Consider the following 14,914-nt stretch of genomic DNA (forward strand, 5'->3'; position numbering starts at 1 on the left):
CTTTGGGGCCTTTGTCGTCGTTCGCTTTGTGCAACTGATTCGCTTCTTTCGTGTGCGCGAGTGTGTATGTTGCATAACCCGCGTATTAAGTTGCCTCGTTGTCATCGCCATCGTCTTGGCCAAGTTATCGCGTCTCTGGGCTTCTGTTGTCACATTGTTGGAGCGCTTAGCACGATTCTAAGCTGGTTTTTCCAAGGCGGTGCGGCTAATTTGCTACGCTGCACTCAATCACTTACACATTTCCAACGATAGTTGCGGAAATACAAATAAAAATATTCTGTTTACTTACAAAATTTAAAGGCTATAAATAAAAATGTTGAAAGATGGGAAAAAAAAATGGAACAGGAGAAAAGGGAAGGAAATGAAGATAAGTGAGCCAAAAGGAACATTTACCATTATCACAAATTCATTATTTCTTGTTTACATTTCGCTCTCGCTCGCTCTACACAGTTGTGTCCTTGTCTGCGCTGATAAAAATAAAGTCCAGTCCACAAACAGAAAGAATTTCAACGCGACGCGTCGACAATAAAGTAAACAAACTGAAATTGTTTTCCTTCGTCATATTTTCCTTTCTCTTGTCTCGTCTGCGACTTGTTGAAACTATTTCAAGCGCAGAAATCAACTTAAGCCCCAGCTCCCCAGCTCATCAATAACAACATGGCAACATCTCTGGCGCTCAATTAACATGGTTTTGTGAAAATTTATTGAATCCCTTCTTTAATGAAGTGCCATGTCCCGAAGGCTGTTACTTCCCTTCCAGCCAAACGTGCTCATCGATTGGAAACGGTCTATGGCCGTTTAGTTGGGTGCTGATAAACCTAGATTCAGAATCTTTAGATATATATCTTTAGATTTATACTTTCTTGTGTAATTGAATTTTCTAAATTCTTATTCTACTGCCCAAGTAATGAAAATTCCCAACAAATAACGAAGGCAAGGATATCATCGGTTCCTTGTTTTAATCAATCAAACGGCAAACGGACTGGAAGAAGTGATATCAGAAATTCTGTAAGTTGTTTTTGCGCTCGCAGTCGTCACTTGACGTATCTAGCAGATACATGTGTATCTATGCATCTGCTAGGCTCGCACAAAGCAACAATTATAAACAATGACAAGAGCAGCAAAGCCAGGCAGCAACAACAATGAAATGCATTATTATTATCAGCAAAAATACATGACAAAAGAATGGGCAGGCGAGAGGGATTTTGATGGAGATATATGTACTTGTATAGGGAGAGAATAAGACGGGAAGATTATGCTTCTGCTGCTGGCTTTTGTGCCACGCGTACAGGAAATTATATAAACAAGTTTCTGGAGCCCGAAAGGGGCGACGGCGACGGTGGAAAAAACAATGAGAAAAACGCAATGCAGTCGCAGTTGCTGCAGTTTTATCCATGTAAGTGTGTGTGTGTGTGTATGCGTAGTTTACATACATATACATATGCATATGCATGTATTTCGTATGGCAACAGAAAATGTTGTTGATGTTTAAAAAGCAAATACAATAAAGCATTCTCCTCATGCCACGAACACTTACTTGCATACATGCATAAGTATTTCCCGGCCGAGAATGCTACATGCGTGTGGAAAACTCTTTTGGGTGGTGGCTGACGAGTTGAGTATACGACACGTTGGCCAAGTGAAGAATACGAACACAATAACAAATAGCCGAGCGTAGAGAGAGAGAGGCAACAACTGAAAAATGAAACTTTAATTTGCGCAGAGTCTGCAGATTATACATATATCAGCTCATGGGCTTATAACAGATAATTCTGTTTGTTTACAAGAAGCTTACGAAAAGAGTTCGCAAGGGGTAAATCGGATTTTTGCAAAGGATTTTCTAGATAGTTATTAACAGTTTTAAACTGTTACATCAAATGTATAAATAGATATATTAGTATGTTACAGTACAAAAGTAATGAGTTATATTTTTGGTTTAATTGTTGTTTAATATTCAACAAATAATAGATACTTGTTATAATTGAAGAACGAATTTCGTTGTCTTCAGCCCTTCGCGGCTCTCACTTTGAATCATTTTTCGAGGTACATTTAGGCTTAAACCGTAACCCTTGCTGGCCGAAGAAAGCTTGGGGGAAAATGGTGAAGATATGGAACTTACACTTTGCCCTCGGCAACACAAAAGAGGCCTCAGTACCTCCCTCATTTTTTTTAGCCCCATTTTCCCTTCACCTTGCACAGACACACACTTGGCGCCTTTTACTCATTTCATGTCTTAGGTTTTGCTAGGGTTTTCTTCTCCTTTTTTTTGGGGGTTTTCATCATCATCAGACGGAGGTAGGGTGATCATGATGATGACGATGATGGAGAAAGGGGGCTCGGCTCGGCTTGGCCCTAAGTGTTTCTTGTAACTTGAGTCTTCAAGTGGCCAGCTGGCATTTGCTTTTGCCAGTTTTTCTTGTTTTTCTCGGGCTCCCACTTTTCTCTGTGTGTGTTTTTTTTCAAGTGCCGCAACTTATGTCAAGCCTAGCGTTTTGTTTGAAATAATACTGTAAAATGCCCGAACAAAGCGAGATGTACAAAAAAATGTTAATAAAATTTTCTTTTATTTTCCCCTCTCTCTTTTTGCAGTGCTTCATTTACGTTTCGTGCGCGAATTTTATGTGTAGACATCAAATAAACGAATGCAAAAAAAAAATTAGCAGCATCATCATCAGCGTCACCAGCAACAACAATAACAACTGCAACAACAACGAAGGGCACATCTAACGCTGCGGCTAACAGATGAGCCCCAACAACAGATGTCAATTGCTGCAGCCGAAAATGCAGGGTAAGTTTGGATGGAGGGGGATACGTATGTGTATCTGCATGGGGATGAGGATTCCATACCCAGAGGGTTCGAACTTCTGCCTTATGGCTAATGAGGTAAATTGGATGAAACAGAGACAGTTGAATGTGGAAAGATCTAAGAAAGCTTTATTGGAAAGGGAAATCTTTAAGGAAGAGACGTGACTTTAACTTACGAAGAAACTTCTTTTACTTTAAAAATTGAAAGAAAAATATTAAGTTTAATCAATGTATTAATTGAAATTAAATATTCGAAATGTGTAAGACACACTTGCCGCAAGTTTCTTATATTTTTGAAGACCCTCAAATGTTTAGTATTTGCAGACATGTCTGCTGCCATCCAGGTTTCAATGCGCAAAGTAAAAAAAAAAACCATCATTTATCACAGAGGCGATAGCTTCTTATTTACCCTGCCCCCCTTCGGTGTTTCTGGGCTAGACATTTAATCTAAAGTGCTTTAACTCGGGTCCTAACACTCATGTGCCAGTCATTAGGAGCTCATTGAATATTGCGACATCACGCCCTGACAAAATCATTAATTGCACGCTCTGGTCGGCGAATCTCTCCGATACAGATACAAATATATAGATACAGATACAGAAACCAACATACCTCGAGGCATACCACGTAAAACTCGTGCTCTCCCCGAAGATTGCATTCTATCTCTAAGTGACCCCTATTTCCCCCGGTATTCCCCGTATTTCCTATAATATTTAGCGCATATTTCGGCATTTGATTTATGGCCTCCCAATTTGCTGGCTGCTTCGTCTTTGGACTTTTTTGTGATGTCTCCGCTTTCGTTTCTTTGCTTCATAATTTCTCGCGTTTTTTTTTGGTGGTATTTATTTTACTTTGGTATTTTGATTGAAATTGATTTTATTACTCTTTTTATTAGTTTAACTCGACTTGAGTTGTGTGTGAGTGGGAATTATGTGGCTGGATTTTTATGATTTTATTTTCGCCCTCGGCTCGAGTTTTACTGTCGTACGAACTTGTTTGGTTTTTAGATAACCGAAGTGGAATCCATGACAAGTGCCATTTGTGATTTCAAAAGCAGTTGGGTCGGTAGAAAGGGCGCCTGGCAACCATGGGTTAATAGTTGGTTTTATCGACGCTTTTGGTTGAAATTCCAATGCAGTCCAAAAAGTCTTGCGCTATCCACTGACTTTCCAGGCAATTTACCCATTTTTCACCCACGGGCTACCAACTTTTCCCTCCAATTAAATACAAATCGAGAAGCACTCATGCAAATCATATTATATGCAATCGTTCAGGCCCAATAACTAATTAAAAGTTTTCCATATCTACAGTTACTCCTCATTTTGGGGAAACAATTATTGTAACACTAAACAGCTGGTAAAAAAAAAAACAATTAAAATTATATTATTTAAAGCTTTGGCTCGCAATTGAAATGAGAAACGTGAATCGCTGTGGCTTCAGCTTGGTGTTTATGTTTTGTTGCCACTAATTGTCATTGAAAAAAAAGTGAAAGTGAGCAATAAGAGTGTCGGTGCGGTACTTTTTTATGTAGTCTAGTGTAGACGCATCACTTGATAGCGCAAAAATGACCAGAAAAATGGGAAATCCATCAATGACTACGCTGTGATGAGCAATCGCCAAACATTTTTCTTTGCCAACCTTTGTATAAAATTAACTTTTTGCCTATTGTTTTAGTTTTTCTTAGCAATATTTCGTAGGCCTATTTTTTTTTTTGTTTTTTGGTCTATCAGTGCAGCAACCATGAAATGTGAAACAACTTTATTTCATTGTCAGTGGGTCTTCTCACATCATGGCTCTCTGGAAAACCGGCTTAAAAAACGCCTGAATATCAAAAAGAGAAAAACCAAAAATGATTACGCTTGTAAGCCGAAACTAGAAAATGAAAGTGAAAGTAGGCCAAACTCATCAGCATGCTCGATTCCCCGACTTTGACTCCGACTTGAGCTCATCGGGTCTCTGTGTCGGTAGGCCTATCTAATATCTCCATGTACATGGACGCTGAAAACAATGCAATCACTCCACACCATTCCAATCCCTCTACACCACTCCGCCGCTCCAGTCCACATCCATATCCACAACACTCCACTCCGGTAACGGTGGCTTCGATGGTCGCTGGGGATTTGACTTTGCTTCACTTTCGTTTTCATCGCGTCGGCCTATGAAGAAAAGTGAAAATAATTTAGTGAAAATCGTTTCTTTCTGCGCCGCAGCGGGAAAGCGAGTTTGAGTTTTAAAGAGCGTGCTGGTTATGAAATTGTTCAGCTATGGGGATTAGGTATAAAGGGATGTATGCCTAACACATATTTGGATTATAGTTAAGATTCTTTTGTTTTTATACTCGTTACTTGTCACTACCTGACTGTCCGTATGAACATCGTGAAACAACAAAAGCCAGAAAGTCGAGACTTAGAATGCGGATTCCAAAGACATAAACTATAAACTAAGCGCAAGTTTGTTTTCTGATTTTGCCACACCCACTGCAAACGCCCACAAACCAACAAAAGACCACTTGACCATCAGTAATTGCCTAAGTGACCCCAGTTTTCCCACCATACCCAGTGATTAGGTCTATGCTCTCTAACCCGGCTTAATCCATCCTCTTTTCTAAAAGAGAGATCCCAAACTTTTCTCACAGCCCAAGTGAATTTGTTACTTTGTCCACTGGCCACAGAATAGGACTAACTACGTACGACAGGCAAATAAATGGAGGGGACTACGATGGGCAAAAGGAAATGGCGGAGTGAGAACTGGACACATCATCTATAATTTACTTTTTAAGCGCCTGAAAACATACTTTTTCCATTTGGCAACAGCAATTTCCAGGGCAGCACAACAACAACAATAACAAGGATGGCCCATAGCTGCCCACACACAAACTTAACATGGGAAACGGCAATCGACACTTGGCTACGCCCGACAACAAAAATTAAATTCGTTTCCCCCAACATCCCAAGATAGGCGCTCTCTCGGCGAGAAGAAATTATAAGCCGCTTACATAACAATCAATGCCAACTAAGACTGCAGGCCCGCTTTTCCATATCTGCGCTGCTCCATGGACAGCGGCGCCCTCGAAAAGGGGTTTTAAATACTTCCCCTGTACCCCACCTAAAAACCTTAAAACATATGTAGATCTTGAGTTAAAACATTCAGTTCTAGAACTGTACGGAATATTGCATAGTTGAGATCGTATTAGATATTTGCAACACTGATTTCAACTAAGGTTAGAACTTGCCTAATTTAAGCATCATTACGATGTTTACAATAGATACTATATATATGTGCCAGCAGAATCTTAAAAGATTTTCCCCATGGAGCACCTATGCGAACTTACGCCCCTGGTTTCGTAGGCCTCCAGTTGAGTGTGAGAATGTTGAGCGATGGTTTTTTGCTCGCCCTAATTGTGCTGGGCGTGGCAGGCAAATCAAATTTGTAAACAGATTTCGTTGCCACGGAAAGGGGGCAAATATAAAGACCCTCACTGGGTTGTCTTTGCTAAATTTTCCCTTGTTGGATGCAATCAGGCAACTTGAGGCTTGAGGAAAATTCCTAACACACAAAAAGCGAAAATACCAAGAAAATGCGAGAGAGAGAGAGAGATAGAGAGAGAGCGCTCGTCTTGTTGACGCCTCATAGGAAACTTTTTTTTTTATGACTTAAGCTTTGTTGTTGGCCAGATACTTTGTCATTCCGTAGCTGAAATTCTCTGGATACCCCATAACCCCCACTACCCGCCCATCCTCCATCACCAAATGGCACCCACAAACTGTCCGTTCCATGAAAAGCATTGGCGCAAAAAGAGAAAAAAAAATTATCGCATTTTATTTTCATCCTTATCAGACGCATTTTCCCTCTGGCTCCACTGCCTTTGTGTCGCCTAACCAAAATTTATATGCAGACAGCGCGATATTGCAGTTTGCGTTCCATTTCCCTGCTCGTACATTTTGTGAGTTCTGTGAGTTAGAAAAATAATTTTCGCCTCTGTTATAGCATACATAGCACTGTTCTTTATTCCGTGTCTTTCTTCTTGGCAAATTGCTTTCAATTTCTTATAGTTCTTCCAGAAACTAGACTAACACTAGGCTACAAAAACCATTTAAAATTGAGAAAAGTATGCTTCCAGTATTTCTCAAATACTTCCTCAACATTTTTATCACTGTACCTTCTTAATGCATATAGAAAATAAATTCGTTTGTGTCTGCAAGTCATATAATTATACTGGCTTTGTTGACTGCGACGTTCTAAGCTTAATTTATTGGCTCTCAACGGAGTCTATAACTTTTGGCTTCTACAAAAAGCAACTAACTAACTGTCTGAGCATAGCATTGGTTGTAAAATTCTTGAAAACTAACTAACAAATGTTTTGTTAGACACATTTTCCATGATGTTGAATGCATGGCATCCAATTGATTGAAAAGTTACATCAGAAGGAGCTGAGGAGGTCAAACAACATTTGATATACAAACCGTCTATGTCATTAGCCTAATATAAATATAATTATATTTGGTGAGAAAAACCTACATAGCAGCGTCGAATGAAATCGAATCTTATATATTGCCTCCCATTTGAGTGGCATGTCAAAATATTAATTACAAGCTGCTGCTGGAAATTTGTTCATGCTGACAAGCAGAAAATTTGTAATGTGATCCTCGTTGTTTGCAGACAGACAGTCAGCAGACTAGTTGAAATCCTTCTTCAGGTGGAATGAGCTAATTACCCAAGCCAAAGATTTCCAATATTTTTCCTTCTGTTCCGACACGTAAACGATTTCATGGGTTTCGTTAAACAACAATCATTTGTCGACGCTCACACATTGATTAAGCTCAATCCAAAATGCAAAAACGTTTAAATATTAAACAGTGGCACAATTTAAACCCTTAAACACCTTACACTTCCGCGGTTCACTTTTAAATTATTAAATATTTTGACTTGAGTTACTGCGGTTCGATGTTGTATCTATTGATTTCCTACTCTGCCGATTGCAGGGAATTAATTATTAATTCAGGTTTGCATGGCTAAACGGATAAATAGAGCTGTTTGGGGAAAAGTTTTCATTTAATTTGTTTAGAAATGCGCCAATGGGAGTTGTAAATATTTAAGTACATTCTTATGTCATCACTTGGAAAGCAAAACATATTGGCTAATGCCGATAGCATTAAGCTTGGAATTCTCACTCACAGCTTTTAACTAAAGAAGAGTAAGTCGGGAATCTTAATCATAATAGCCTTAGATGAAGCTTACCATTTGGACTTTTAATGATCTTATCCTTGCATTAAATATCTCCCCGTATTTTTGCATGCTCTCTGGTAATATTTACCTTTCCTTGAGCAATTTAGAAGGCTCGGCTCAACCTCAAGCCCAAGGTTTTGTGGCTTAATTACCCATCGAATGATGAAGTCAGGTTTACTTCTCCTCGGTACTCCATCAGTTGGCATTCCTACCTCAATAAAGACAACTTCACCTTCAAATCCAAAATGTTTGCTTGTGTTTCTTATTTTTTCTGCAAATCAAGTTTAAGCCCAAAACTAAAAAATCGTTTTTTTTTTGCTTGGATCTTTTTTTTGTCGTTTTCGTTGCGCCGCCAAAGTTTTTTGATGTCTATAAATGTTGGTTAAGGTTGGTTTAACTTTGAAATCAAGTTTAGACTAACACAGCGAGCGACCGTTGGCGTAGTAGCTGCTATTAAATTATGGTTTCGTTTGGGTTTTTTTTTTCATTTTTTTTAAGGGGGTATGAGGTGGTTTTGGGTGGCAGGTAGCAAAACATTAGCTACACTTCTGTGCTGCTTCGTTTGCCAGTTGTAATTTAATGCCTTTGTCTTTATGGGCTGGCTTTCGTATCCGTGAGTGCGATCTTGCTGCCATGTTGGGGTTTCATATGGGATGTACTCTATAGCGCGATGTGGGTATAGATATATACATAGATATACAGATGGTTCGTTTTCGGTATCATTGTTGGCATTAGACACGGTCTGATTATTTGATAAATGCACAGATATGTAAGCGATGGCATTAATATAATAGCAAATTATGTTCAAAATGACATGCGGTGCAGTTTTTTTTTTTTTTTAATTTTCCATTGTTTATACTCATTATTTTTCCGGAAGAACATCTATTTAAATGTTAAATCACATTTATATTCTTTTCAAGTGATATTTATTAATGTCATTATTCTGTTAGTTGCTAAATTCAAGTTTCTTGCAATTTTCTAAGTGAAGAAGTTACATTATTATCTTAATTGATATTTATCCATTGTGATTCACAAGATATGTTATGACGAAGCAGTATTGTCTTTGAAACTAAACAAGATTTCTTGGCCAGCATTTCGGGAGACAAAGGTTCGTTCCCTCAGTCGTGTGCTGTGCAAACTTTGTTTTTATTACCGTATTACTCATTTATTGCTCGCTGCAGTTTGAAACAATGAAGTCGGGCATATGGGGGATATGGTGGCATATCGGGGTGAAAGGGGACTGATTGGGGAACGGAATGCCGTGGCATGCGTACATATATAATTTTACGGCTTCATTTCGGCAAACCCAAGCCAGAAAAGAGCGAAGAAGCCCAGAGCCAGAGTAATAATAAAGAAAATCATATAAATGAAAACGAGGGAACCAACAAAAAAGTATATATGTATATGGGATCGTATACGAAGAAGAAGAAAATAATAATAATTTTTGCCTTGGGGTAGGTCATGTCTCGTCTCGGTCTCCATCTTCTTCATCATCTCCATCGCCGCCTGCTGCATCCACACCAGACCAAGCATATGTAATAAAAGCTAAAAGGCATCTCTGAATCTCTTCACACAAACGCACACTGCATTCTGAGCATCTGTATCTGTGTATCCGAATCTGCGAATGTAGCTGTATCTGTGGATCCGTTTGTGTGCTTGCTGCTTGTCTGTCCGACTGCCGCTTCGTTTCATGTCTCATCAACGCTCTGAAGACTTTTCGGTATGCATCAGCATCTTGGGGCCATTGAAAGAAGCCCCAAGTCCGCAGTACCTCTTCTCTCCCAAAATCCCAAAATCCCACCCATCGGTGCACATTTCGTTTTCGTTTATAATAAAAATCCATTCCATTCCCCTTCCCCATTAAAACCCCAACCATAAACCGACAAAAACTTTTACGACAATGAGCCAGGCATTTAGTTTTTATTGTGACACGAACTTTCGAACGTTTTACATATATTATTTCAATGTTCGATATGGAAAAATGAACCACTTCTTTGCCAGGTTAGACTTTAATCTTGGTGACTATTAAAATATTAGTCTCAATTATGCAAATGCCAGCCAGCTTTCTACGTTGGCCGGCCATCAATTAATTTAATGGTAGCAACAATGAGTTTTTATTGCTGCATAAATTATTATTAAATAAGTATTTGACATCGGTAAAATCATAGCAAGAGTTATTTGCACATTTCGCTGAGTGCTACAAATATTCAAATAAATGTGTGTGTATGCAAATTAACAATTCATGAAATAATAAACCAATCATAAAAATGGGTAATTTATAATTTTTCAGTATTGCTAGTTTCACTAATCAATCAAAGTTCCTCTGTAAATCAAAGTAAGTTTGCAAAAACCATAAAAAATTGATTATAAACCCCATGAGAATCATGGCTATTAGCTATTAAATACGGAACAATTATGCCAAGTAATCTATATACTTAACTAGAATTAGTTATAAACCATTCAATGCGCTTACAAATTGAAGGCTGGAATAAACCAGTCGATGTTCTCATTATAAGCAGTATTAATTAGAGTTTTTTCAGAACCGAATCATAAACTAAAAAAAAATAACCTTTAATAACAAAAATTACTATTGCTAATTATGAGTGTTTTATGGCCGATTTTTGTAATTTCATAGTTAATTTATTTATAGTTTCTTGCCTGCTTTTTGCCACATTTATTTGAACATTCATGTTAATTACTGCAACTTCCGTTTCACAGAACTTTCAAGTTCGACTCATTACCATTGTTGGTCTTTGTTCAAAGTTTTCCTTGTTAAATTTCAGAGAGACTTTAATGAAAATGGCATTTAATGCGAATTAAAATTATTAATTGGATTTTAGCATGTAAGGATACTTTTGTCTTTTGTGACTGTAGTTTTTTGAATGGAGTTTTCAGTATTACTCAGAGCATTTTTGGGTGCGGTTTTTATTCATTCCCTTTGATTAAACAGCGGGAGGTGGATTTTCTTTCTGCTATCCCCCCTCACGCTCTGGCTGTGCATTGAAATTTTCACATTTTCCATTTTCCAACTGCACTTTGCTGCAGCTGTTTTGTGTCTTTCAGCTGTGCGCGAAATTTCATGAAAATTGCTTCTGTATTTTCTCTCCACCGTGGCATTGTTTGTTTGTATGTTTTTTCATCGTATTTTTTTCGCGAACGTTGTTTCTTTATTGCAATTAAACATGCAATTTGAGGCCAGACCATAAAGCATACATAGGTGCAGTCTGCCCATTGTATCTCAATTCGAATGAATGCGGGGAATGCGTTTCGAGTGATTCACAGATTTTACTTTCATTGTGAAATAAAGTCAGCTTGAACTCTATGGTGGATATAGAGTGCTAATGAATGAATAAACTTGCTCGCAAAACTTCATAAAAAATCGTGTAAATTATCTCTTAAGTACTTATTTTGTACTAAAATATAACAAAAAAACTTAAAACTATGGAATGTTAGCAATTTAAATTTTCAAAGAAATCAAAAACAAGCTTAAACCAGTTTGCTGGTAAGAATGCCATATTATTCTTCATTGTAAGACCTTCTTTTATTTTATAAAATGCCAAGAGAATTCCTTAGTTTGTCTGTAAATTATTAGAAATGTGGCGATTGCCTGGCAGCTCTTTCAAGCGTCTGGGTCTGGGACACCACGCTTCAATTCCTCACTGCACACGCGGCGTATACGCAATGGCTAAAGGGGAATGAGATCCTCTTGCGGATTTTTGATGAAATGTCTGCGCTGTTCGGCTGGCATGATTTATGACGATACTATTGGCAAGATTATGGACACACGAAGAGCGAGACAAATGTGCGGCAGAGCGACGACAGCTGCAATTTAGAAATTAAATTTGCCATGCAACATTAAAAGAACTTCAAGTGCGGGCAGACGGAGGAAATTGTAGAAATTGGGGGAAGAAAAGACAGTGATTCAAAGTTCCTAAGAACTTGCAACGCCTTCGCCTTCTGTTGCTGCGGCTGTTGCTGCTGTTGCACGTTGTTGAAGGGGCGACACATGTTGTCGCTTTGTTGGCAGTGCTCTAATATCCGGCAGATACAGCCCGAGATTCGGGATAAAGATACTCTGGCTGTTGCCCTGCTGTTTTTTCGCTAATAATTCATTATCGCTGGCGCTTTGTATCTGTATCTATGTATCTGCAGCTGGTAGGTGTTGCCATCCAGAAGGCAAGGCGAGCCTTCCCCTCCTCTCGACCAAACTTTTTACGTTAATTAAGTGCAATAAACTGTAAAGCTAAGACAATGAACTTTTTCGTCAGGGGTTGATGCGTTATTTTTCTGTTTTTTTTTTTATCTCATATATACTTTTTTGTATACCCCGCGGTGACGTCATGGGAGCCACATTCATTTGGCTGACTTTTTGTTTTATCAAAAGGCGCAGAGTAGGTGGCTATTACGCTATTAAAGCTTCAAGTTTAATGTCCTCTAAGAGGGCATAACAAAGGTGAAATATTTCGCAGTATTCCGATGTAATATAATGGTTAGAACTTTGCATACATTTTTTAAGAAGCCCTTTAAATAAGAATTTAGTTCCAACCAATTTCAGCAATTTATTAGAGCTGCGTTTCAATGAAAAAAATAAATGCAATGGCTCGCAAAGTGTGCAGGGGAAAATTTCTCTCGCATGGCAACTGTTCAATCATAGGAAAAATTGAATTGCGAAATTCAGTGTAAATCTTTTGAATTAGCCAAACATCATGTTTCACTCAAAACGGCACGAACTGTAAAATATTCTAAGCGAATCGACAGAGTGAGTGTGGAAAATGGGGAAAATAGGGAGAAAGTGTCGGGGAAAATCGGAGCTCAGCAAGGACAGCCATCGAATTGACACAGCCTCAAAGCTTTTCGTGTTGCCATTATTGTCAACACTTGTGGAGCCTTGTTGTTGCCACCGAACATGTTGGTCCTTAATTTATGCCATTGCCAGTTGCTGCTGTTGTTGCTGCTGCTGCTGGCCTGGCCATCGTGTCCTTGTCTGTATGTGCCAAAGGATTTTCGAGGGCTCACCTTCGACCCAATAACAATGCCAGGCACCAGGCACCAAAGCCGCCTACCACCAATCGACCATCGACCATCGACCATCCATATTCCAGTCTCATTGTCAACTTTATTTTTCATTTGGCCGCATTGGCAGCGTCTTGTTTATGATAATTTTTTATGGCTTATTGTATTTGATTACACGTGCAGGTGTAGGGCGAACAACAATAACAAAATCAGCCAGTGGCGACAACACCAATGTCGGTACTTAAGTATATTGGTCTATGGCTATTTGTGGGTTTCTTATTGTTCGGGTGCCTCTTCCACGAGGTTTCCATTTCTTTAGAATTGTTTTCACCCAACGCATTGCTAATTCAATTTGGTTTTCTTCTCATTGCAGGTATGTATCGAATGAATTCGAAGAAAGTAAATGTTATCGTGATTAGTGTAAGTGTACCTTAGTTGGAAGATCAATGTTCCATAATGAAGCTGCGGAGGTAAAACTCTTAAATAATAATATTGTTTTAGTTTTTAGTGTCGACTTATACTGGCTTGAAAATATTAGCTTTTCTCTTCAGCTCCAGCGAGGAAGCCTTAAATCTTTTTTTTGAAGTTTGTGCAACATTTCCTTGGCTAACTTTTTGGCCGCAGGCGAGGAACAAGTTCCGCCAACATCTGTTGGCAAAGCCGGCCAAAAGTTGTTACCAACTTTCAACTGGCCAATTGCTCTTTGCCGGGCTGCGGTTGCTGTTTATCACAACTATAAATCTAAAATGGCATTTCCGTTTTTCATTAAGTATTGGCTCAACAAGAACTCATTTCATTCGAATCGCCCCCGTTCTTTGCCAGTTATCGGGGCTTATTAAAAAAGTTGCTCCAACCAATGCAATATGGGAGGAGCACTAAGATGGATATTGGATTGGATTGGATTGGATATTGGCTCGAACAAAATGACGTTATTTGTATTTGGTATTTGCTTTGGATTTATAACGCTCGCGAAACTCTGAAAGAAACTTTGCAGCAAGTCAGTAGAATCGTTTCTAAAGGGCCTTAATGCATGCTCTTAAAAGTGGCATGTTTACAAAATTATATACATTTTTTAAACTTCTTCCAAATAATATAATAATATTGTAACATGTAATATCCCCATTGAACTTAGACAAAACAATGCTTTTTGCTAAAGTATCTTGGGAATGCTTATGTTTAGATTATTGTTTATTGGACAACGTTTAATATTTCCTTTAATTACATGTAAGTCTAGGCAAATGAGTTTACTTAGAGTTTTATTGATGAATTTGTGTCCGGAATGGTGTTATACCCCTTATGAGAAGAGAAGCCCCAAAGAGGACTACGCACGCATGCGAGTCCCCCGTAATCCCCACTTCCCCATTACTTCATTCCACACTCTCTTACCCACACACACACTCATACTGGCTCCATTCCAGAAGTCCACGCTTACGTTTGTCTTATTTTTTCGCTTCTGTTGGCTTGCATCGCGTTCTATTCCGTCGTTCCGCGAGAACAGTTCTGCGTTCTGTGGGCAAAAACACAAAACTGCGACGCAATTCTGACGCTGAACTGTACAGTGGAGGACATTGACATTTTGCATTTTCGTTTCGTTAGCGTTTTTCGTTCGTTTCTCTGAGCGAACCGGTGAGAGAGGGGAACGGTTGGGAATAGCCAGAACACGTTGCCTTCTGACAGTTTTTATTTTCGTTTTTTCCTCTCATATTTTTATTTCCTTCCAGCCATAGAACAACTCATTAAAGTTGTGATAATGCGCGGGTTTCATGTTCTCACTTTTGAGAAATCTCGACACTTTTATGGAGCATTTTGTGGTGTACACGCCGTAGTGGGCAAGCTGCTAAAAACCTAATCCTTGTTTATTTCAGACTCA

The 14,914-nt window shown here is 38.8% G+C and overlaps 1 protein-coding gene across 6 annotated transcripts in view, besides 1 other annotated feature; it reads left to right on the forward strand.

Annotated features, from left to right (window-relative positions):
- The window catches only part of tai (taiman), an 83,434-nt gene that overhangs the window by 22,248 nt on the left and 46,272 nt on the right, over window positions 1-14,914 (forward strand). For all 6 annotated transcript variants that reach the window (NM_001259020.2, NM_078797.4, NM_001273351.1 and 3 more), the window contains one exon: window positions 2,590-2,788. In NM_001259020.2, coding sequence (NP_001245949.1) covers window positions 2,760-2,788 — 29 coding nt within the window. In that variant the 5' untranslated portion in view covers window positions 2,590-2,759. The remainder of the gene's footprint in view (window positions 1-2,589; window positions 2,789-14,914) is intronic.
- Window positions 5,150-5,237: a mobile genetic element.

Source organism: Drosophila melanogaster, chromosome 2L (assembly GCF_000001215.4).
Source record: "Drosophila melanogaster chromosome 2L".
Lineage (NCBI taxonomy): Eukaryota > Metazoa > Arthropoda > Insecta > Diptera > Drosophilidae > Drosophila > Drosophila melanogaster.